The 25,307-nt window shown below is 38.2% G+C and overlaps 1 protein-coding gene across 1 annotated transcript in view; it reads left to right on the top strand.

The window, feature by feature from the left end:
* Positions 1-24,177, top strand: part of LOC140243426 (sterol O-acyltransferase 1-like) — a 70,455-nt gene extending 46,278 nt beyond the window's left edge. The window contains exon 12 of the mRNA XM_072323105.1: positions 24,121-24,177. Coding sequence (XP_072179206.1) covers positions 24,121-24,177 — 57 coding nt within the window. The remainder of the gene's footprint in view (positions 1-24,120) is intronic.
* The last annotated feature ends 1,130 nt before the right edge of the window (positions 24,178-25,307 follow it).

Raw genomic sequence — 25,307 nt, 5'->3', positions numbered from 1 at the left:
CAACCTTCAAAATAAACTGAAGGTCAAACGGTAGGATGTTTTGGTCGATCATATTATCACACCAGATTCAGAAGAAGAGAGGAAGCTTGACTGAATCTTACCAATCTGGTTTGAGTGCAGTGTTTAGAGGATGAGTGCAGCTCTGGAATAGAAGGAAAAAAATGGAATAGCCTCAGACTTTTATTCATCCTTTTTTTTTTAAATCATTTTTTCCTTGTATTTACTTACAGAATCATGTCAAATCGTCATTGAAAAACCATACCTCTAGCAGCCGCATTTTTATGGTACATGTATTAAATTTAATCCCTACCTTAAAAGTTAAAGCCTTGGAAAAACTGCACGAATGATACGTTTGATTGAGATTGAAGGAACATTTTGCATTAATGCTGGCAGGATGTTCAGGAAGTGAAAATGGGTATTTCCTGGTTGATTGTTTAGCAATGGCTGCCTTTTTTTTTTTTCAATGACAATCTAACCACAGACATTTGTGAAACATCTTTCAGTATGCTGGTACACTATCTCTAAGAATCAAAAAGACCTGTTACACAGTCCTTTGTGTAGAATGATGATTTCCACATACCTTATTGTATTTAAAGGTAATCGTAATTTGCTGTATGTTTTGCCAATTTGAAATATATACGTGTATATTTTTTTTTCCTTGTGGTTGAATGCCTGAAAACAAAGCAATGTACATCAACTTGGCCTTTCTCCATTTATATCTGTGTGACAGCCAGTAATTTCATGAAATTGCAGGATATTTGCCTTGCAGTGTTGTGTATTTCTTTGGTGGAAGCAGTGTGCTAGATACCTTTTTTTTTTCTGTTGACAATCTCAACAACAGACTTTTAAATATCTTTCAATGTGCAAAATCTTGGGGAATCAGAAAGACATGGCACTCTGCCAGTTGTGTAATGGATGATGATGATGAATTCCTTATTGTATTTAAAGTTGATTATAATTTGCTCTCTTTTTTTGCAAAATTGAAATATTTCTTTTGTTTAGTTGAATGCCTGTAAACAAAATCTAATACATCCATGTGGCCTTTCTATGTAATTAACAAGTCAGTAATTTTGATTTCAGTCAAAATAGGATTGAAAGAGAGAAGGGGAGAGAGAGAGAGAGGGTGAGAGAGTGAGAGGAAAAGGGAGAGAGATAAAGAGAGAGGAAAAAAAAAACAAACTGCTGTAGTTCTTTGACATACTGTACAATATGCGTCATGTATACCATCTTGTGATGATAACGGTCACATTAAATGACCCAGAATTGATTGGATTGTTTCAGTTGCACTACTACTGTATGTTCTACAAAGACATTTCGTACGGGAAGAGCGAGAATGAATTTGCAGTGTGTCTAAAAGTGTTTACATCAGGATTCGCAATTTTGTGTGTATGTAAGTTCTACATGCTACGCGTTACTTGCTCAATGTTTTATTTGGTATCATTTGAAAGTCGGCGTGCCACAAGCTATTACGGCCTGACTATGCTTTGTGTTTCAGCCTTAACCCTTTTCGTACGGAAACCTACTGGCCTGTGTATTAAGTCTATATGAGCATTTCAGAATTCGGTATGGAATGGGTTAAACTGTACAAATACTACCACGGTCAACGTGTATACTATTAAGCACATGTTAACAAGGTACAGTGGGGGTATATGATATGTTCCACCTTTCATACTATTCTCAGTCCATAATTTGCATGCTCTTCCCATGTGGTTGAGAAGACCAAAGGGATATGAAATTGTCTAGGATGAAGTCATGTCTCCTTTTTATCATCATGAAATGTAGCAGCTTCTTAATGGCAATTCATCATTAGGGTTCATTATAGGTTATAGACGTATACTTCAAAGCGAATTCATTCTAGCGTGATAAGTACACAGCAGCATTAGATTTGTGAAACCGTCAATTACATGTTGATATCTTAGAGACACCCTTCTCATCATGAGGTTCCAAGCTATGTTTTTATTCAGGATATTATGCTTCACAGAAAATGGAAGTGATATTTGTTTTAAATGACTACCCAGCCAGTTGGTTCATCTACTGTTGCATCATTATTAATTTTCAATGACTAGCAATAAGTACTAGATGATATCACAAAACTATAGCTGGTGGTGACATATGGCGTTTTGCCATAAATACAGTACATTCATTTGTCCGTGGGATGAAATGAAATGTGTGCTTTGATAAACAGTAGTACAATGTACTTCTCTTTCAAAACCGTGCAGGTCTATTTCTGAAAGTGATGACGAGTTTGAGTGTTAGTGTTTGAGCATGATCTAGCGTCGCAAAAGGGAAAGCAGTTGTATATACTTTTAACAAGCCACTACTGAACCTATGGGTTTTGGGCTCTTCCCTCAATCGTATGGATTTTTTTTTTCATGGTTTATGAATAAAGTCCTGCCCCTATGAGAACTACATACTGTTGGTTCTAAGGGACTCGAATTGAGGGCTTTTCATTTTTTTTTCTTCAAATTTATTTCACATCCATGCTAAGAAGAAAACATCACGTTCACAATAAAACAGAAGGGAAAAGTATGTACAAACATAGCACGTGAGGGATCAGTAAAGGCCATATGAAGCCTATCGAGGCCGATTCCCTTTACATTTGGGAATCTGTAGTTTCAACCACTGAGTCTCAACAGCTCATCACCGTTGACAGCGGCTGTTTGTTTGGGTAGTCAGTGTTGTTTGTGCTCTGTGTACATTGTACTGTTCATATTTTGTGCGTGAATTGCTCTACTTTCCTCCACATCATGTGCATTATTCCGCTGCGTCGGAAGCTATTCGTACCGAGTCAATAATTTGTTATAGTCCTGTCAGATTTCAAGCTACATCAAAATAATGTAATCATCTGCTTCCGGTTTTAATAGAATGAAAATCGACCGACTGAAATGGGAAAGATTTATTTCGACAGAATTTGCGCTGATTTCAAAGTAATCATCTCGACCTTGCGGAAACATTTATGAGATTAGTTTGGTAGAGTAGTAAGTAACTGAAATACAAGAGAGTTAATCCTATGCTGCGTAGTTCATCTTTGTCAGTATTGTTCTGGTGTTGCTTTTGTTTTCGCCACCTTGTCAGGAGGAGTAGAGCGATTGGCCTAGATTCTAATTTTGGTAATTGGATTGAATTTTTACTCGCTTTTTGATGAGGTGAGGGCTGATTACTTGAAATGGGGGACGAAGCACGGTATTATATTAGTGACTGAAATGTGGGAGTGATCAGTAATGAGCTGATGGATACGTATGCAGGTTGTGCATTTCAAAGGGATTAGATGACCCGACATTATTAATGCCTAGCGTTGTATTAACCCAATGCAATTAATTAATGGTCACTGGAAGTGTGCAGCCCATTGATCTCTGCAGGAGGTATCTGGATATCTCATAGGCCAATTGCTTTGAAGACACCGCGCCGCCATCTTACCACGCATATCGCCCATACATTTTATGTACGGAGCTCACGACATCGCGTGATTATGGTGGCAATCTCTGCTTGTAAATGCAGGCAGATCTGCCTGCCAAGATGGCGACGCGGTGATGGCTTATTGGCGCACCAGTCTTGGCACCTCTTATGGAACCTTTTGGAGAATGTCTACCAAGTACCAAGTATAGCGTGAATGGACCAGTGATATGTCGAGATACACCTCGTATAGAGATCAGTGGTGCTAAGGTATATACCAGTTGCGTTGGAGCGGCAAGCTCCCCCAAGAGCAAAGAAATTCCTCCCGTTTTTGCGGTGTGATGCCGAAACTACGGAGAAAACCGTGCAAAAACATTGACATATAGACCAAAATTATTATCATTTTGCAAGATATTTTAGCGTTACCTGTCATATATGATTAGAAACACCAAGTGCTTCTCTATTACAATGTGTTGCAGCATATCGTATATGCGTGTTTTATGTTGTTGTTGTTGTTTTTTTTTTAACGTGCAGTATTAGATAATTTTGCAATGTGTGAGTTTTACTAGGATGCTTCTGTACTGTAGCTGGCAGTGGGTGGACCCGTAAGTCTTCCGGGGTATCGATGTACTATAAGTGCAGAATTAATATTCGTTCTTGAAAGTGAAGCTGTGCTTACGATTGGATCATTGCAGTATATGCAAGACAAATTCACACCTCATTGTAGTATAGTTTCGTATCGGGTAGAGTTTGATTGATATAGACAAGTGTGACGTGTAAACCTGTCAGTTTGACAAATACATTCTGAATAATTATACTTTCTCTCCTAATGAGGCAAGATCAAAAGTACAAGTGTACCATGTGTCACCCCTAGAAAGGTATGACGCTCTTTTTGCTTTTATTTTTTCGTATTAGCAGTACGAACTGTGATTTGTACACAGTATGAAATAGAGTTTTGTCATTTCTCATGTGAAGAAATTAGACCGAAATTGTCGGCAGGCCTATACTAAGTAACCCTTTATAAATGGATTTCGCGAACCTTCCAATCAAACGACTGGATATTTGTCACACTGGATGACGCTGGATTTTGATACGACGACAGCTCAGAAGTAGCCACTTTATATATTCACTTTCACTTCAGATGGATACTACAGTTCAACCTCGATTATCCGGCCTCTTTTTATTCCGAAATCTCTATTATCCGGACGCGTTCACGCAGTGAAGGACTCTTTTTTTTCTTCCAAAAATCGAGAAAAAACTGACTTTCATGGATCTATTTCACTAATTTCATAAGATATGCATGATAGGTTTCTCAACATCTAATGAGGTAAAACATCTATGATTTTCACATAAAGATATACTTTATGTTTGTGAAGAAGGGACTACAATTTTGCGCAGGCTAGTATAGATTATACCACCGTTGCGGGGTACGCTACCTGCCTAGCTGCCAGTGCACTGGGACGGCAGCTTGGACGACAGCTATGTACATTAACATCGTGTCTCCAATATCCGGCCAATTCGCTTATCCGGATGAGCGCCGGTCCCGACGTGGCCGGATAATCGAGGTCGAACTGTATTTATCGTTCGGCAGATTAAAGTAACTTCGATCAGACTTGAAATCGAATCATGAGAACAATAGCATGATTGTAATAACTAATATTATACTGTTTGTTGATTGATGGTATGAACCCTTATGCTGCTTGTGATTTCGATGTTATCATGTGATGTGATCGTTTATGTGCGAAGTGATGAAAACTGAGACAGTGCTTAATACAGAAAGAAATTTGACTTTTTTAAATATGTAAATCTAGATATTGAACGATGATGTGACCATCTGATAATAAATTCTGAAATATGATATGTGACACATACAAAGTGCAGACTGGTTTTTCTTGATTATCATGCGTTTATGTGTGTGTGTGTGTGTGAGTACGGATTACATGCTAACCTGGGTTTGAAAAAAAAAAGAAAAAAAAAAACCATCAAGTCAATTCACGGTGACTATTACCAATATAGTAATCATTCAGGACGTATGAGCTTACGTCGTTCTGTCATAATTGTCTGTTTGCGTAAATATGTGTGTGCATGCCTACGTTTTTATTATTTTGTACATTCTGTATATTTTTCTTTCTCAGAAATATGCACAATCAGGTAGATGGTGGAATTGAAACAGATTATTAAAATCACTTCTGTAGGGTGGGTTATAATACAGGGCATTCCCCTATTGAGAGGATACTTAGTAATAATAGTACATGTATCGAGAATATTGTACACTGAATTTACTTCCTGCTTTTAATCTTGATCGTATAACTTAGTACAGATCCAAGACAATGCGCATCATTGCTCTCATTATTATGGTGTTCGTTTACTTTTAAAACTTTCAAACGAATCACTGCCTGCAGGTCGTCATCCCCCCCCCCCAAAAAAAAAAATAATAATGATGATAGATGAAAAATATTGATCGTCCTTTTCATTTGAGAACGGTGGCATGATAATGTTCAATATAGATTTGGGTTCTATTGCCTATATACAAGACCAATTATGAGTCACATTAGGTACTAATTCACTTTTTGAATGACAGGAAAAATTAAAGAAAACACACCATGCCACTCTATTTCAGGTGAAATAAAAGACAGTTGGATGGGTACATACCTTAAGGCGGTACCGCGCTAGCAACCAATTACATTTCAATTAACTGTAACCGGACTTAAGGGCTGATTTAACTGAGCACGGTGACCATTTGCGAAAAAATGGCAATATCCAACATTCGGAAAAGTCTTTCTCCGGATGACTTCCGACAAAAAAACAACAACAACAACATCCTTGCGCAGTTTGCGCAAAACAAACAAATCAAAGAACATAGTAAAAAGTATGTTAGTTGAAACTTCAGCGTACACCCTATCGTTAGCCCATCAGATCTCCACATATCAATATTCCTGCATGGGCAACACCCAATTCAACCTGCTCTGTTGTACTTGTAATGGCATAGATTGCTTAATCCCTTGCTTTAACTAGTGTGTCTGTGCCCAGCCCACTCCACAGGCTGTCATTAAGGGTTAGGCTTGTTTCGAATCCGTTGAATGAGCTTTGAAAGAAGATCAATGCAATCACCGACCAGAAAACACTGTAAAGAGAGAAAGAGATGTAGATAGATAACTAGAGTGAGAGAAAGAGAGAGAGAGAGAGATGGTGGGGGGGGGGGGGGGGAGGGGTGAATGTAAAAACAAAAATTTACCCGGGCCAACGCATATTCCATTTATTTTAGAATTTCAGAGTATTCAGAATATTCATCGTTTTGTTCGAATGTTTGTGTTCACCCTAATATTGGCTACATTAATTAACGTCTGCGAAATCTCATACGTATCATTATCAAAAGTATGTTAACTATACCAGTCAGGTTCTGTGTCACACCACAGAGCTAAAACACACAGGGTCACACTGTGGCTACATGTACATCACCAACTGCTTTCCATCATGAAAATAGTGTTTAGTTGGCATGGGATTCTATCGAAAAGTGTTGAAGGCCCCCCTTAAAAAAAAATATGGGGACCGTCCTGCTTCGACACAATCTTAGCCAGTGTCACGGTCTACTTCGTCTGCATAATCTCAAAATGTATCATTCTATCATCATTTTTAAGTATGTTAACTATACCAGTCCTGCTCTTTGTCACACGATGGAACTATAAACACCCGTGGTCACGTTGTGGCTATACATCGGCAATGATCGGTAACTGTTTTACAATACGAGAGCAGTAATTAGAGTGATTTTTATCGAAAAGTGGTAAAGTAACCCCTAAAATATGCATAGAAACTACTCATCATTGAGGCAGTCTTAGCCAGGGTCCCAGTCTACGCATAACATTAATGTTAATGCTGTATCACGTGAAATTTTTGCGTACATTTAAACAAACGAATATGAAATACTAACGGTTTTATGATATCTGTCATGACCACCTGTGGAATTAGTTTCTACACACTGTCGAGGGCGTTTTATTTTACTGATTATGAGAGAAAAAAGTCCAATTTTGAATTTGATAGGTGAAAAATAGCTGAAAAAAAAACTGTCTCTAAGAATAATCATGAAATGTTGATCAAACGATGGTATAACCAGAGTCATAAGACGAACATTACTCCTAGCTACAACAAATACGGCAATACTTTGAACAAGTAAAGGACATCATAAAACCATAAGCAGAAGAAGAGGGGATTATAGACAACCTGACGTATATGGATTTCTGCAATCCGTCAATCCGTCCCTGTATATTTGGTTCTCAATCTCAGCACATCATACACTGTCTGCAGCAGTCGAGGGCTGTTGACACGCACGAGGTAAGGTTTGCTCCTCAAGAAATCCCCGTCCATCATTCGTACAGTTTTAAACGAAAAAAAAAAAAACTACCTGCAGGTCTTCATTCAAAATATTGAAAGAAGTTGATATTGATCATCATTTTCACATGATTACTGTCGTATGATTGTTCAATAGTAGGTTTCGTGTTTTACACACTTTTGCTATCACAAGGCCAATTAACAGTCAAATTAGGTACTAGAACTTCCTAAATAATAGGGGGAAAACACCTTGTCACCCCATCTAGGAGTAGGTGAAATTAAAGAGAGTTGAACACCTGCAAGGCAGAACCGCGCTAGCAACCAATTACGTGTCAATTAATAGAAATCTGAATAAACGTAAGTATTGGCTTCAAACAACGTCAAACATGTACATCCCCAAGTTAGTCGTCTGATCTCACGCAAGGCCAGACCAAGTGCAGGAACTATCCACACCATAGAAAACACCCAAGTTGACTGCAATAAAAACAGTATTATGAAGCAAAGTAATCTAGAGTGAGCCCTTCAGATCTCCACATACATTGTTGTTGATGTGCCAATATTTCTCGACAACACCTCGTTCAATCAGTTTCGTTGCATGTATACTAATGCACAGAATGCTCAGTGCAAGTCTTCGATTCAAGTATCGTGGGAATACGTGTCCCGCCCATCGCGCTGTCATGAAGGGTTAGATTAATTTGTTTCGAATCCGTTGAATGAGATATAATATATGAAAGGAAACTGTCAAATGCAATCACCGGCCAGAAAACATTGTCAAGAGAGAAATAGAGGTAGATATAAGGTAGATGGATGTATGAGAGTGAGAATAGAGAGAAAAATAAGTACGTCCATACGACAAATATTTTATCTTTTATTTGGAATTTTAGAAATTTTGGAATATTCGTCGTTTTGTTTGAGTGTGTGATTTTTTGATTGTCAACCATAATATCTGCTACAAATTATCGTCTGTAAAATCTCAAAATGCATCATTTTTATTATCACTATTAAAAGTATGATAACTACCAGTCCTTCTCTGTGTCACACGATGGAGCTATAAACACTCATGGCCACACTTTGGCTACATTGGTGAGTCTGAGTATTATTTCCAGCATGGGCAAAGAGTTGGGCTTGGGATCTTATCAAGAAGTGGTGCGGATCACCCCTCCCCCCCCCACCCACACACAAAAAACAACAACAACAACAACAACAAAATATTGAAACCATTCTGCTGTGAAATATTCTTGGCCAGTGTCCCAGTCTACGCCTAACAATCCAACGTTACTGCGTATCACAATGACGAGAAATTGCGTGACTTGTTCAGCCAGATGGTGACTTGTTCAGCCAGTGACTTGTTCAGCCAACTTGTTCAGCCAGAATAAGAGCATAGGATGTTCCAGGCTTTATAATCGCTATACCATTACTGCCCACAAAGAACTTGTTTCTACAGGCTGTCAAGAGCATTCTGCCTCCGTGGTCCTGAGAAAGAATCCAATGATTTTGAATTAAATAGGTTAACATAGTTGGAAAGGTATGGTATATAATAATACGATCAGAAACGTCGATCTGGAGATAGTATAACAAAATTCGGAAATGAGTTGGACGAGTACGAGCATTATAAAAGGAAAAGAGGGGAGTTAAACTACCTGAAACACATATGTATATCTTGATTATGATTGCGATTAATTTGTCGATTTTTCCAGTTTCCAATTACTGGTACTTATTCTAAAGGGGTAATTACAGTTTTCTACATTTGAATCTCTCACTAATAGTCATAATGGCAGTATAGCACTTTCTATGCCTCCGCCCGAAGGGTGCCGGATTCATAATTACTACATACGTCTTCTTGGTCGCATATTTTTCCCTGTTTAATTTCACCAAAATTGTTTCATGAAATTAAATGAATAGAATGAATGAAAGTACCACGAAATGTTTGAATGATTTGTATGTCCTTTATTGAACTATCAGAACTAGGAAGCATTTTGATGAAGTGCTCTGCTTTTATTTTGAAAACACACCTTGTGATTGAACCTCGAATGTCACAATCTGTTCCATACCGCTCGTGTAAAATAACAAAACCAAACAAAACAAAGCAACGACATCTTTCAAAGCTTTTGACATGAAAGCGTTATCTTCATGCTTTGCGTCCTGTTTGCGATTGATCGATTGATAATCGATCGATCGATCTTACGCTTATCGTTTCAGTCTCTCTTCTATCTCTCTTTCTCTTAATCCATCTATACGTCCATATCTCGATGCTATATTTGGTTCTCGGTATACATCACTGTCTGCAGCAGCAGTCGTGCGCTGTTGACACGCATGAGGTAAGGTTGTCACCTCAGGAAATCCCGGTCCATCTTTCCATCGTCACTCCCCCAAAAGGGGAGAAAACTATCGGATGAAAGTACAATCGTGTCCCCTCCTGACGACAAGTCTCGATGCTCGCATGGAGGATGGAGTGGCTGCAAACTTTACTCCAGTCAATCATTTGCTGAACATGAAAACGGCGCGAACGAGCGGACCCGGCAGACACAAATAAACATAATACATTTGTCAGGGGTAGACCCACCCACAAGATCAGGAGAGTTTACTCCTGGGTTTGACCGATTTGTCTGGAATTGCTCTGTTTGCATTGCGCTTATATAGATTCGATAAAAGTCACGCGTCTTTCTTACCGGCCTTCTTTCATTCTTAAATGCAGATTGCAAGATATTTGCTTTGCCAACCTGAGCGGATAATTAGTGTAAATAAGACCGTGATATTTTCAGGCATATGATTATGAAGACAAGTACAATTCACAGCCTCAAACACGAGTTGCCACATAAAATTTTAATACAACATAAAACCCTTTTCCCCTGTGCAAAGCGTCGTGGTGTGATCTAGAAACCTACAAAACTTCAAACCAACATTTGATTTCGCTGGGAATTGAGTATGAACCTCACAATGGGGTGATAATTTCTTCGCAAGCAAGCATGCATGCAAAATGTGCTAGAAATAGAAATGTCACCAAACATAAAAATCATACGTCTCGTGAGTCTGACTTTTACAATATCGTTTCCATGAATTAATTCAGTTTCAGCATGGTGTCTGTCACCTGTTATATTTTTGTTTCTACTCAAACAAACTTCTCCACTATTCCTGCTTTGGATTCGCTGTTGAACATTTAATCCAAAGATCTTTTCATTTTTTTTTAATCCTACGGAGTTTTTCACTTGAATATCTTTCTTTACATCAGAGGAACTTATTACTTGTTTGTTAAGTTTGTTTTACATGAAAATGTATACATACAACCACACATATCGGGGAATACCCCCAACTAATTTGTTGAGGTGTTTTACACAAAAATGCATGAATACAGCCACACGTTTATTTTGTGTCATGTTTTCATGTTTTTTGGTTTGCAATCCTTCCAATTCTCCTCATTCTCCAAATTGACATACTTAATGTAAATTTATCCATGTACGGTTGATATGTGTTTAGTCTGCGCATACGTGACAAAGTACAAACTAATTTGAACTATCAAGATATACTATTTGCTGCAGTGGTTTTGTCGATATATTGCGCATTCTCAGCTGTAACCTTTTTTTTTTTTTTCTTTTCTTTTCTTTGGAGGGGCGGGGTGGTGTGAGATGTATATATCTACCGATATAATTGTTCATCAGGTTTGTTCATGAAACTGGGGTTTTGTGGAAAAGGTAGGCCTATAAGCATGACAAGGCTGTGGTTGAAGTGATGTATCTAAATGCCTCGTGGTTAGTAATATGCCTCGATCTGTAGACCAAAAAGGTCCTATTATGATATATTATGTATAGTCATTTTTATATGCGCCTAATATATTTGTCTTTTCCGTCTATTACAGAAAGAAAAAAGCTCATCCATGACTTTCTGCAGCGGCTGTGACGAATAGCACAGTAAAGAACACAGTGTTCTTTTGTGCCACCTGTATGGCAAACAGTATGTGGGGACATGGGGGGGGGGGGGGTGGAGAAGCCTCTTAACATCCCCCAACACGTTTTGAAAGAGGAGAAACTGTCTGCACCGTTGATCTAGATAACGGTAAGGGAACATCCCCCTTTTTTTTTCTTTCATATGTTGGTGAATTTCAAATTTGCTAAATTGAGACAAATTGACGAGAAAATTTCGAACTGTCGCGTTGAATTTGTCACTTTATAAGAACCCACTGTTTGCATTTCATTCCCTGAAACGTTCACTTACATGGTCGAAAACTAATAACTTATTGATGTGGTGAGCACTATTGATTCTGCAACATTCACGTGATGCATCTTCAGTGAGAAATAAGCGTGAACAGCTTGATGGAAAAACGGGCTAACTCCATTCTTGTCAAGTTGAGATATATGCGATTAACCTGCAAGAGAGAGAGAAAACAATGTGTAATTGCGACACTTTTAAATCATAACTTGAAATCTATTCCTTTCTATGCAACTATATTTTCAGATAAAATGTCTTATTTTGCTCTTTAAGATGATGAACTTTGATAATTTGAATTGTTTGAAAATGATACTTAGCACGTTTTGCAATAAAACTCCTCATAGTGGTTTTGGACATTGAGTCCGTCCCATCATTCCATTCCTCCATCCATTCACGACACTTTCTGGAATCGATGAAGAGTGTCAGCCCAATCTAAAGAGTGTCATCAAGATTTCTCTGGAGAGGGAATTGTTTGAATGAGACTGCCAACTCTGCTTCAAGGAAAAAAATGCCACAAGTTGTGAATGACAGGAGAGTCTCTACATGCATTATATACGTAAATTTGTGGTGGACTATCATCATAGCTAGTCATAAAATATGACTGGAATTCGAATACAAAACACATATTGGTAGTCGCGGAAGTGTCCCCCCCCCCCCCACACACACACACACACACATACGCACACACACTTTTCTGGCTCTCTCTCTCCAAAAAAAAAAAAAAAGAAGAGAAAATTGCAAAGCAAAAAATCTTTAAAAACACAACATTAACATAAGTATGACTTTCCGAAGGTAACACCCGAAAAGAGTGTGTGTGCGTGTGTGTGTGTGTGGGGGGGGGGGGGTTGGGGTTGGATCAGAAAGGGGAGTGGAAGAGGGTACCGTTGACCATCCAGTCACCTTTAATCCTCTCCCAGACATACAAACACACACACACACACACACACACACTGAAAAAACAAAAACGTTCCGCTGCCCCTGCATATCATACAGTTAGGGGATCCGAAGTAATAACAAATGGAGATTTAAAAAAAACAACAACAACAAAAAAAAAAACCAGAGTTTTTTGTGTGTGTTTATGTCTGTGTGTGTGTGTGTGTGTATAGATCTACAAGGTCAGACCACGGAGGTGATGGAGAGATTTTACCACTGTGGACAGACCACATTATTGACCCCAAAAGAATGACATGACATGTGAACAATGTCATTTTATTTTAACATTATATAGAGAGGCCAGAAAAATTAGGTCCGATAAACATGATACCTGACTTTTTGTTTGGATTTCTCTTTTGTAAATTTCCTTATTAATAATCAAGTCATTTCAGTGCTCAGATGTGTTTCCCCTGGCGATATTAGCGAACTTTAGATTTGCGACAAGAACACTATACGGACAAGGCAGCCTTCCGGGTTGGACAGCCTTCCTGGTTGGACAATGGAAAGAGCTGTTTCGCGTATGCGCAGAAGACAATTATGACCTAATTAGCGTCATCTTAGCGTTCGCAGTTCTACTAAAAGCTCGCTATTTAATTGAAAGATCTACATATTCAGTGGAATAGTATCATTCATGATTTAGCCTCATGACTGCTTTAGCTGCAGTAGCAGCGTTCGAAACGACTCCTGAAATTGGTTTGATAATCTTGAACCGGTGCGGAATATGTAGTGTCGCTTGAAGGCAATGACATTTAGCGATACATCCTGTTGAATACAAGCGCACGTATCGATGATGTGCAAAAGGAAATGAATGTTCGAAGGGATTACACTTCGCCCCATGTTGTCATGGTCATGACTTCGAATGTTATTCTTCGAGGTCTCCTGTAAATTCAGTGAGGCGATCAAGCATCTCCACTTTCTCTCTATTTTGTCAGAGAAATTATATAAAAAAAATGAATTGTGTCACTGTTCTTCTTCTCCTCCTCTGTTACAATAATCGAATCTTACACGGAAACAGGAAATAAAAAGAATAAAGAGCATCACAAACAGGTCTGAAGGTTAACTTGTTTACAAGATCCCAATAACACATGTCAAATGCATGTGATATGACCGTAGTATTAGTCTCTCACGTACAAAGACTGGCACATTATTGCACGCACACACACATACGCAGACAGACACACACAAGCTCAACCAAGGTGAAAATGAAAATAATGAACTGAGTTAAAGAGAGAGAAAACAAAAACAATACCGCGTAGAGGGAGAGGGAAGTGCTATAAAATCTCGAGGCCATCTTACAGTGCTGAAAAATGAAACATTGCCGTACCTTGCACAATGCCATGTGCAATCAAGCACAGTACGTTAGTACAATAGGCAGTGTCATCATAGTGCTGACAAAAGAAAAATGATCAGGGACGGCAGCATTGAAGAGGTAATTACAGTCAAAAAATACAGCTGAAAACCGTGTCACGTTACAAGTGTAAAATCGTACATTATATCAGGTTTGAAAAAAAAAATGTGTCAATTTTTGATATTGGAGAATTGCCTGAAGATGGACAAGCAAATATATTAATCACCAGAGGACAAAACAGCCCTCTAAACATTCTCTTACACCAAACGCTAAGCATCGAAGATACTCACACCGTATAGAATGGAATTCCGCAGTAGGACAACTAGACGAGTCTTATACAATCTTGTTCTTTTTTTTGGGGGGGGGGGATGGAAATTTATCGTTAATTTTGTGAACTATCACTCATCGAGTGACATGCTGCATTGTACTGATAAAAGCAAAGTAAATATCCAGATGAGTTTGTTTGCATGCAGAGAGAATATCCTGGTACAAAATGGTGTATAACTACCTCACACCATCTGTTACACTGATATACAAATTTGTGTAAACTTAACATGAATTATACAATATTTGTATCATGCGTCAGCATTTCCATCTATTATATCCCATGCTTCCTTCCTTTATCTGTCAGCCCCTCCCCCTCCCCATCTCTCTGTCCTCTCTCCCCCCCCCCCCCCATCCCCCTTTCTCTCTCGCACTGTTTTTTCAGTCAGTTTCAGCCTTTGACGTGATGTGTCATTTCGAAATCGGCACGATGCACCGTCCGAAGAAGTTCACATCTACGGGAGATTTCTTCCCGCGTTCGCTCCACCGCAGCACGGGAGCGCGCGCAGTGGCTGGTAATAGCCTGATCCGTTATAAATTGCCACTAACGGTGCACAGTGCAGTAGATCATGTCAGACTGCAATAAGGCGCCAGGCGCACACCTTTCGGTGACTTGGTGACTTAGATACTTGGACACTGTGATGGCTAATCTCAACGCCATTTCATCTGGGTAAGTCCAATTCCTATTTTTTCCCCAACAAGCCTTTTCGGTGGAAACTAAATCAGCGTGAGTTGACTATTGTGTGATGAGCGGTTGTTTTTAAATAATATGTGATTGATTATTTTGCTGATGTTTCGTCATTTTTGCAAAACATTCCTAGTAAAAATATCATTATATTGAAATCATTACTGAAACTGTAATCCTGGTTTGTCTCTGTTTTATTTGATTGCTTTTGTCAGTGTTTTTTTTTTCCAATCCGATTGAAATTGAGGCATTTATAATTTCCCACAGATGGTTATCAGCTTGTAAAAAGACTGAAACTTAATATTGATCTATACAAATATCAATGTCTTGTGGTTAGATATGATATATGATATATATTATGTATATATATATATATATATATATATATATATATATTACATATTTAGTATACAAGAGCAAAGAAATTTCAAGATTTTAGCTACATGCCGTATTTACCGGTGTTGATGAAGTGGTCCTTTGCAATATGAACTGGATTCCGAAAAATAAGACACGACAGATTGTAATCGCTTGGTGGTAGAGTGGCGCCGCCGCTGTCTAAGGGTCAGACATTCAGAAGCTTGGGAACTACAGGAGATTAAAGCAAAATTGATAATGACATTTAAAACCAGTATTTCTTTCTTTTAATGATATCAAGTCCAGCAAGATTGTGGAATACATACGCGGGAGTACGATGATACTTTCCGTGTTTGGTCGAAAATGGATACAACAGTCTTGGAAAAATAGACTCTCGGATGTGTTAGGAATACGCTGATGTGTAAGCAAGAGAAAGTGCAAAATGAAGACATTCGGCTCAAAGTTTGACATCTGAAAGAAAGAAAGAAATGACAGAATTTCTAAAAAAAAAAATTACTCTATACTACCTTGAAAGGCAAATCCTCTCTGTTTGTTCTGAAGCTTAATGTTATTTTGAATCAACTTATTGCCTTTGCATGCCAGCTATCTTATCTATAGAGTGGAAAACTTTTAATAATGCACGCTATCTATAGAATGTGAAATGAATGTGAAAAAAAAAGTATGAAAAGGCTTGGCTCAAGACAAGAGCAGATAAACTCCTTGCTGATGTTGCTACCATGGTACTCGTTTTTGTGGGTTTCTTTGTTATAGTGGATGAGATTTGTTATTTATAAGGCAGAATTGACTTGGTTTAGATCTGCCTTCATCCTGAGGTAAAATGCCTTTCCCGCAATATTCTCGACATAATATATTACGCTATTATGAGATAAAACTTTGAAATGACATAAAAGCGCTTCATCATGATGGGGAAGCGCATGATTTAGAAACAAGACACCAAACAGGTTAGTGATTGCATTCTTCATCAGCGACCAGGATGCGATGTATGATGTCAGGTTATAATCCGTTTCTGAGGCAGACATACACACAAGGTTATAAGTCTGCTCCTGGTTGAACGGATTTCAAAACTTACATGCTTGTGACGGAATGCGTCTAGTCCGTGTCGTTGCTGCGACTGTGCATGGTAACCGCGCACCAATTGGAATTTTGCCAATAATATTGCCTCATCTTAATTATGGAGTATTAGTTTGGGGCAACACCCATCAGAATTTTTATAGACAAAGTGTTCCTTTTACAAAAGAAAGCTCTTCGTGTTATCTGTAATTCCTCTGTATGTTCTCATACAAATATGTTGTTTGCCTCCAACAAGCTCTTAAAAATGACAGATTTGTTTTTGTTTAATTTAGGGCAATTTATGTACAAGTATTGTAATAACTTGCTTCCATTTATTTTTGATTCTATGTTCCTCAAAAATCAATCATTTCATAAATATCCCACTAGGCGATCTGGTGAATTTCATTTACCTCTTTTAAGAACGATTTTTGCTAAAAACTCTCTTATTTATGTAGGCCCAAATTATTGGAATTCTTTGAATCATGACTTAAAAGATGCTCCATCCATATACTCTTTCAAGAGGAGACTGAAGTCTTTTTTATTGCAATCGTATGACTCTACAATACTGAATTAACCTTTTGGGGTTTTTTATACTAACCTGTTTACTTTGTCCCCTATTCGAAGAATTAACGGTATTTTTCCCCCTGGAGGTTTGCAATGTTGTCATCTATGCCATTTTTTACCCATAGAGTCTAGTAGCTGACTCTCCGTGTGCTACTTCGGTTCATATATCCCTCTATTTTCTATTTTCTTGTCTTTCTTCAAGGCGTCAAAATTTCGCTTTCCCCAGCAACTATCTTCTGTTTCTCTCGGCATGCTTCTGCCGAAGATCGCTGTTTATGTTTGTTGTTTCTGTTGTTCTGTTACTGTTTCTGTCTCTTGTTTGCGTTCTTGTCTGCTATTTTGTCTTCAGTTCGTCAGTCTTGTCCATCCCGTTTTGTCCTTTACAACCTTTTCTTTAGTAGTTGTCCTGCTGTCTAGTCCTGTTTTATGTTAGTTCGCGTCTATGTAAATGTATTTATTTGTTAATCTAATTTCTAGTGGGCTTCCAGACTTCTTCCACTTTGTTATCTGTTTGTATATACGACGGTTCAATTTAGGATCTTTTCTTTCATGTTCTTCTCCAGAGGGACCCACATACTACAAGCTCTGTCTTTTTAGTGGATCCCTCCATTTTTCGCATTTAAAACAACGGTATACATGTATTTCGCTTTGATCACTTATGTTTCTTTCTTGCAATACAATGTATGATTACTGTAGGTCCTCAATTGTTATAATCTATTTATTTCACTATGTTCTACTTACCTTATTTTCTGTTACAAAATGAAGTGAAACATATGTTTTTTGTTGAAAAATGAAATAAACTTTGAACTTTGAACTTTGAAACTTTGAAACGTTATGCTCCGATTACTATCACGGAGATAAACGTTTCAGAGACCCACCTAATCTTGTCTTTGACTGACGTATCCTCACACCTCCGGCCCCCATCCCAGCCAGCTGTATAGTTGTGCCTTGTCCGTGATGGAATACTGTATCAGACTTTGCCTGATAGTCAACCAGCGTTACCTGGTAGTCACTGATCATAAAAAAACAACCAAAAGTGAATGTAATAATAGCCTAAAACGGAAATAAACCTGCCTCATCCTAAAATGAAATGCTTTTCCCGCAATATTCTTGCTATATATTTACTGTATTATATAAATGAAGAAGTAAGCTAGTATTTTTTTTTTTTTTTTTTTTGGCCAAGCTGAATAAAGCATGAGTTTCTTCGACTCAAATTTTTGGCGTCCTCCGCCTTCTTCAGGAGTCTTGATAAGTCTCCTGAAGAAGGCGTAGGACGCCGAAAATTTGGGTAGAATAAACTCAGTGCTTTATTGGCCAAAAATGTATTACCAGTTTGTTTCGTCATTTCTTCGTGAAGCCAATACGTGAAATTTCAACATGTTTATGTATGTATGTATGTATGTATATACAGTATATATATATATATATATATATATATATATATATATATATATATATATATATAATGTGCTAACGCTTAAAATTCTTCACAGACTGGAGATCATTATAATCATCATTATGCCACATTAACACGAGGTTTCCTTGCATCGCTTGGTAACCTGAAGGTTGTTTATATATAGACTGTTGATAAATGGACGATCAAGCGATACGGCATTCAAGCTATTTACAAAATCAATGAAAAGTTTGAGTGGCCATTACTTAAATAACTTAGTCATGTCAATAGCTGAGCGATGGAATGCATGACCTTCCTTTACACCTGCTTGATGAATTGATTTCAGTTTATGACATTAAAAAAAAGAGAGACACAAATAAATGACATGCCTAAAGTACGGGAATAATCTATAAAGCCATTTGTTGAGCTGTTGAACCGATTATACCGATCTAGATGTGATAACACGTTGTAGGAGAAACCAACTTACTGTGAGTCCATTCAAATGACTGTTATGTGAACTTGGTTCAAGTCATGCGCATCCTGTGAAGTCAATATGGGAATAATTTTCGAAATTGAAATTTAACAACTCTGTCCCGCTTTTGTCTCTCCTCGTATAAATTTGATAGCATGAATACCCTAGACACACACACACACACACACACACACACACACACACACGATAACGAGAAGGAGAGATACAGAGACGTCAAAATATCCATGGTGACCATTGAATATCGACTGAGAAAGAAAGTTTTTACACGTTAATGATTATCATAACAGTGCCAGAAACCCTCAGCATTCATCTTTATCATGCTCATGACACAATGTGTACTTTGTGATAAGGCAGTGCGCTTAAATGTGGTGTTTGTTTGCATGTCGTTGACATTATGCCAAAAGGGCCTTAAACCACTTCCACTGTTATGCCAAAAGGCCCTTAACGCTATAGACTTTGTACACTATTAGTGCCCTTTGGCATAACAGGGGAAGTTCTTTAAGGCCCTTTTGGCATAAGGCCGACGATGTGTGTGTTTTCTGTATTAAAGTCATTATATTCAGCTATAAAAAAAACCAAACACCTGTTTTAATCAGGTGAATGAGAACGTCTTATTTGCCTTGCCTTTGCTAGGTCAAGTCTTCAACATGATCAGTTTTAAGGCTTATATGGTAGACAAAAGGAAAATGACGAAATACCATTTCTCTGTAGGTCATGTTTATCTCATGTCTATAGGTTCATGTGAATTTTGTGCACACTTGGCACAGAAAGGGTTACCCAAACTTTCTGCCATTCATTTTAATAGATTCAGAACGAGACATTATGATCTGCAATCCGTCGCTTATATGGCTTGCGGGCTACTTCCGTGTCTTGTATATATAGGTCCTATGGTAAATGCAAAAGGAAATGCCCCTTGGCAACCAGAAACGTGGGTGACATCCATTAATCGTCGACAGACACTTTGAATGAGTGTCGACCGACACTTTGAATGATTGTCGACCAACGACAGGTTAATGCCCCCACATCAGGGTCGTGACTTTACTGCTGCCAAGTTAAAACATAACCCTCAAATCTTATGCAAATCACGAACCTGTTACGTGAACGTATTCATCATGCGTCAACGGGGAAAAAGATACTTTGAATAATAGTTGATCAACAATCGGTTACTATTCCACGCCTCAGGGTCACCGCATGAATGCTAACAAGTTAAATCATAACTTTCGGCTCCATCACACGTCAGAAACCTGCTGGTTTGAAGTATTCATCATGTTTTATTTTCTAAAACTATGCATGATAATGTTTAACTGATGCTGGCGGGGGAAAAGACACTTTGAATAATAGTCGTGACCAACAAACTGCAGGTTACTACCCCACTCCTTAATGTCACGACTTGAATGCCAACAAGTCGAATTATAAATCTCAGCTCCAATACAAATCGCGATCCTCTTACGTGAACGCATTCATCATGCCGTGTAGGGAAAAGACACTTTGAAGAATGGTCGACCAACAACAGGATACTATGATATCCCACCCCTCAGGGTCACGACTTAAATGCTACCAACTTCGCTCATCTCAGCTCTATTGCAGCTCACGGACCCGTTGGGTGAAAGTATTCATCATGTGTGCAAACAATGTATGAGATGTTTTACTGATGCTGGCGGAAAAACAGGTTACTATCCTACGCCTCAGGCTCACAGCTTGGATGCTACAAGGTGTAGATTATAACCCTCAGCTGTATCATAAATCATCCACCATGTTAAATGAACGTATTCATCATTGTGACGAAACGATGCATGCAAAATTTAACTGATGTTGGCGGGGAAAAGACACTTAGTTTGAACAATGGTCGATCAACAAACCTCAGGGTCGCCACATGAAGGCTAACTAGTTAAAATCTATACCTCTCAGCCCCATTAGGCCTACACAATTATCACAAACCTGTTAATTGCTTAGAAGTATTCATAATGTTTTATGTGTCCAAACAATGCAGGAGATGTTTAACATTTGTTGGCAGGGAAAAGGGACACTGAATAATGGTCGATCAACAACAGGTTGCTATCCCCTTAGGATCATGACTTGAATGCTAACAAGTTAAATTTATCACCTCTGTTACAAATCATGAACCTGTAAGGTGAACGTATGCTTAACGTGTCCAAAGAAATCATGAAATGTTTTTCTGACGTTATCGGGGAAAATCACTTTGAATAACAGCAACAACAACAGGTTAATATCACATTCATGCACCTCCAGGGCTACGACTTGAATACTCTCAAGTTTAACCATAATTGTCAGCTCTAGTACAAGTCATCAACCATGTTAAGGAAACATTTTGGTATGTGTCCAAACAGTGCATTAAATGTTTAACTGGGGGGGGGGGGGGGGAGGGAGGTCGTGAGACAGGTGAAAAAGTGATACAATCAGGAAGTTTTCTTTACCTCCCCCCATGTTATGCCTAAATAAAGTTCACCTTCATTCGTTGCAGAGTAATTCATTTGCTTGCTGGTTTAAGGCTGCTCGCACTACAATATTCATTACTCGATGTAATCATTTCGACCGTTTTGAACCGACATTAATGTGTTGCCTTGTAATCCCCTGTGAATAATGGCTGTCATGCCCCGTTTCCACCACTCTGTGGATTAATATTCATTGCAGGACTGGTATTATCCTTTCATAATGATGACTGTACTATGCCTGCGACCTTGTGGAAGGTGCTATCATAGTCCATATGCGTCCTTTACTCGCGGTTTTGTCTGCTGCATCATCCACGCTTGCTCCTCCAGATAACCACTTAGGGCCAATTTCCTGAACAAGGTATCATAGGATTTACCCCCGTCACTCAGCGTGCCAATATCACTCGAGACCGTCTCATCTACACGACCCGGGAGAAGTGAGGAACGCGCAGACCACTGAGGGAGTTTAGATTACGGATGTACTGTCAGAGAGGCCAGGTGGGAGTATAGTGAATTCCGCGCATCTTAATCTCCAGCCTCGAGGACTTTCTTATCCACGCTGTTCAAAATGACAGCACCGACCTCTACAATATTGTGCGATCCCCTCTAAAACCATGTCTACGTGCACATCGTAATGCAAATGTTCTTGAAATCATGTCTCTTACGTGTTTGCCTTTGGCAATTATTTGACATTCCCATTGTTTTACGTCACCCAGATAATGCTACTGAACATTAAAGGAGACCTCCGGATGATTTTCAGACGTTTACATTTGAACAACTATAGATTAGTTATACCGAGTACAGAGTTTCAGAATTTATAGTGACTGGGTTGAGGAATAAGAAAGTTTTCAAAATTTACAACAAATTGCAATGAACGTGATGAACAAGGATTAAACATGCCAGTCTCACCATAAGAATGCATGAGTTGGGGCTCAATGAAGGAGAAGAAAAGAAGATGGGCATGCATAGATTCTACATAGGTGAACTTGTTAAGTAAGCGGTAATGTAATGGAATTACACTGCTACATTTCTGAAATATGTGAGGCTCCTATGTCATCAACACTGTTCAGTGTAATTTGTTTTAGATTTTTCAGAGTATTGTTTCTCTGCTTAAGGACCACGATAAATTCCACGAATCTATACACGGAGCTGTCGATTTATGTACTACATGATGTGAAATTATGAAAATCGTCTGGAATGCCCCTTTAACACGCGGTATTACTTAAATTTCCAATCACAATCCACATTAGGAAAACTCAATTTAAAAGTAATCACGCATGGCACTCTCGTCAAATTTTGGGTTCTCATCCCACAGTAGTTGAAACAAGAGCAATTCTCACCGCATTGTGTAATGGAAAAAGACATGCGCTAATAAGAATGTTGGAAGATGAGTTATCAGACGCCACAAACAATTGAGACTCTAACTATTGCGGGTCTGGGTAGAAGAAATACACTCGACGTACACTACCAAAAAGAAAAGAGTGATTACGTTATGATCTACATCTTACAAAACATTCCGCCAACTTTGACGTCAATGTCGCCGTCCTTATTTCATAATGTTAACAGCGTAATGTAAAAATGTTCCAAGTAATAAAAGCTGTTTTCTTAATCAAAGCAAGATGCAGCGAGGAATGACATGTGGTATGTAAATCAACACGCCTGTACAAATTCAATTGGTGGTTAATGGTCTGAAGAGCATGGGATTACTCATTGTCTGTCAAAAATGACAGTTTATGATTGTCATGGACAACATTCAAAACTAGATTCCCTATAACGCTATCGCAATGAATAAAACAAATCCTTGCTACACGGTTAAAGGAAACCAAAGCCCCGATATATAAACGTGAAAGCAGCAATATTAGCAGAACACATCAAGGAAAGTTAGAGGAAATACTGACAATTTTAGGTGCCGCCATCTCTGGACAAGGAAACTACTACACTTCATGACGACATTATGGAGAACAATATAAAGAAAATATAAAGAAAATTCAATACATTTTCAATTTTTTTGTAGCATAATGAAAGAGAACTTATCTTGACTCTTTCAGAAAACAGGGAGAAAAATGTGACCCTTAAAGGGGATGGCTAGTATAACTGATCAGTGGGAATCAGTGGGAATGCTGGGGGATGATTGTTCAATTCTTGTGGGATTCATTTAAGAGTACATTATATATCTATTGTTTTGTGAAAATTATTTGCTTCAGAACGGTCTTATATTCAAGAAATGTGCAGTTTAATGTCCCGTCACTGTACAGGCATGCTGCTGCTGCTTTGGAACCATTAAACTGCACATTACTTGAATATGAGACCATTCTGAAGCAAATAATTTTCAGACAACAATAGATATATGATGTACTCTTAAATGAATCCTATACAAGAATTGGAACAAGTTATTATCCCCCAGCATTCCCACTGATTCCCATTGATCAGTTACTAGCCATCCCCTTTAACAACAAGTCAATGAAAAGCACATGGAAAAGTGTACTTTTTTATGAAAAAAAAATGAAATGATGACTGTGTTCTGCTAATATTGCGGCTTTCACTCACTCCACATTTATATTTTGGCTTTTGCTTCCAACGAAGCTCTTGGAACCCCTCGGGGGCAAGCCTCAACCGCACCTGTCTGCTGGTAAATCGTAGGGAAACATAACCCCGACCTGCTCGAGGGGATCGCAAAGTTCTGAGAAAGCATTTGTCGTACTACCCGTGGTGAATATCATAATAACGACTTCTTACACTATGATACTGCTTCTGCGGGCACTGCTAGTGGATATCGATACAGTGCGCATAAAAAAAAATAATAGAATAGAAAATGAAATAAAGGTAATCCAACTTTGGAGGGCTACTATTTCATAATTGTCAGTCGTGCAAGATGGCCTATTTATTTGGCCACTTTCATTGACAGATCTCATCCATTCAGTGAGACATTCATTGTTCCTTCATGTGATACTAAGACTTGGAAAAATTTGTCATTGTTGTCACTTAAGTTTATGTACTCAGTTAGTAATGCATGACATTTGTCAACATAATTAGGTATTAATGAAAAGAGGAGTTAAAGAGTTCCCTTTTTTCTCACGACTAATATTGAGTTCTCCCTTGGTGACAATCATCAAAAAGTAATCCTCCTAAGTTGGATTACCTTTTTTTATATACGCACTCTACTGCAGGAATAAAAGTAATGATTTAAAATGGTTATATTAAAAGTGATGACCATAGTTACAAAAATACGATTTGTAAGAGATAATATAGATATTCCAAGTGAAAATGTGCTTAGCAACAACATTCTGCGTGAATTGTAGCACAATTTTGCAGTCATATAAAAGCTAGTTGCACTCTGAAAACATACAACACGTTTCATGTATAAAGACTGAAATGGTTTTGACTATTATACAATGATTATCTCAGTAACTTTACCGATGATCTTATACCGATGGGTTATACTAAAAAAAAAATGGAATTGTATTGGAGAATATGAAAATCAAAAATTCCATCAGTATTATTGGTAGATTTGCTTCTCAAACCAATGGCTGGAGGAAGGAGAGAATACTAGGTACACTATACGGGGCATTGGCTTGACAGAAGATTCATGTTTTCGCTTTTGGCGAATTGGTTAAGTATATTATGACTGTGGTCTTTCATTATCTCAGAAATTTGTACAAAGATTGTGGGAGTTCAAGACATCAAGCGTTACTTTGTTTGTTTTAATTTTCGTATTCAGATAAAAGATACAATAAACAACAAAATACATATTCTGAAAAAAAAAATGGAGC

The sequence above is a fragment of the Diadema setosum genome, chromosome 20 (genome assembly GCF_964275005.1).
Source record: "Diadema setosum chromosome 20, eeDiaSeto1, whole genome shotgun sequence".
NCBI lineage: Eukaryota > Metazoa > Echinodermata > Echinoidea > Diadematoida > Diadematidae > Diadema > Diadema setosum.
Note: the sequence above shows the minus strand (reverse complement) of the source record. Positions and strands in the feature narration are given on the sequence as shown.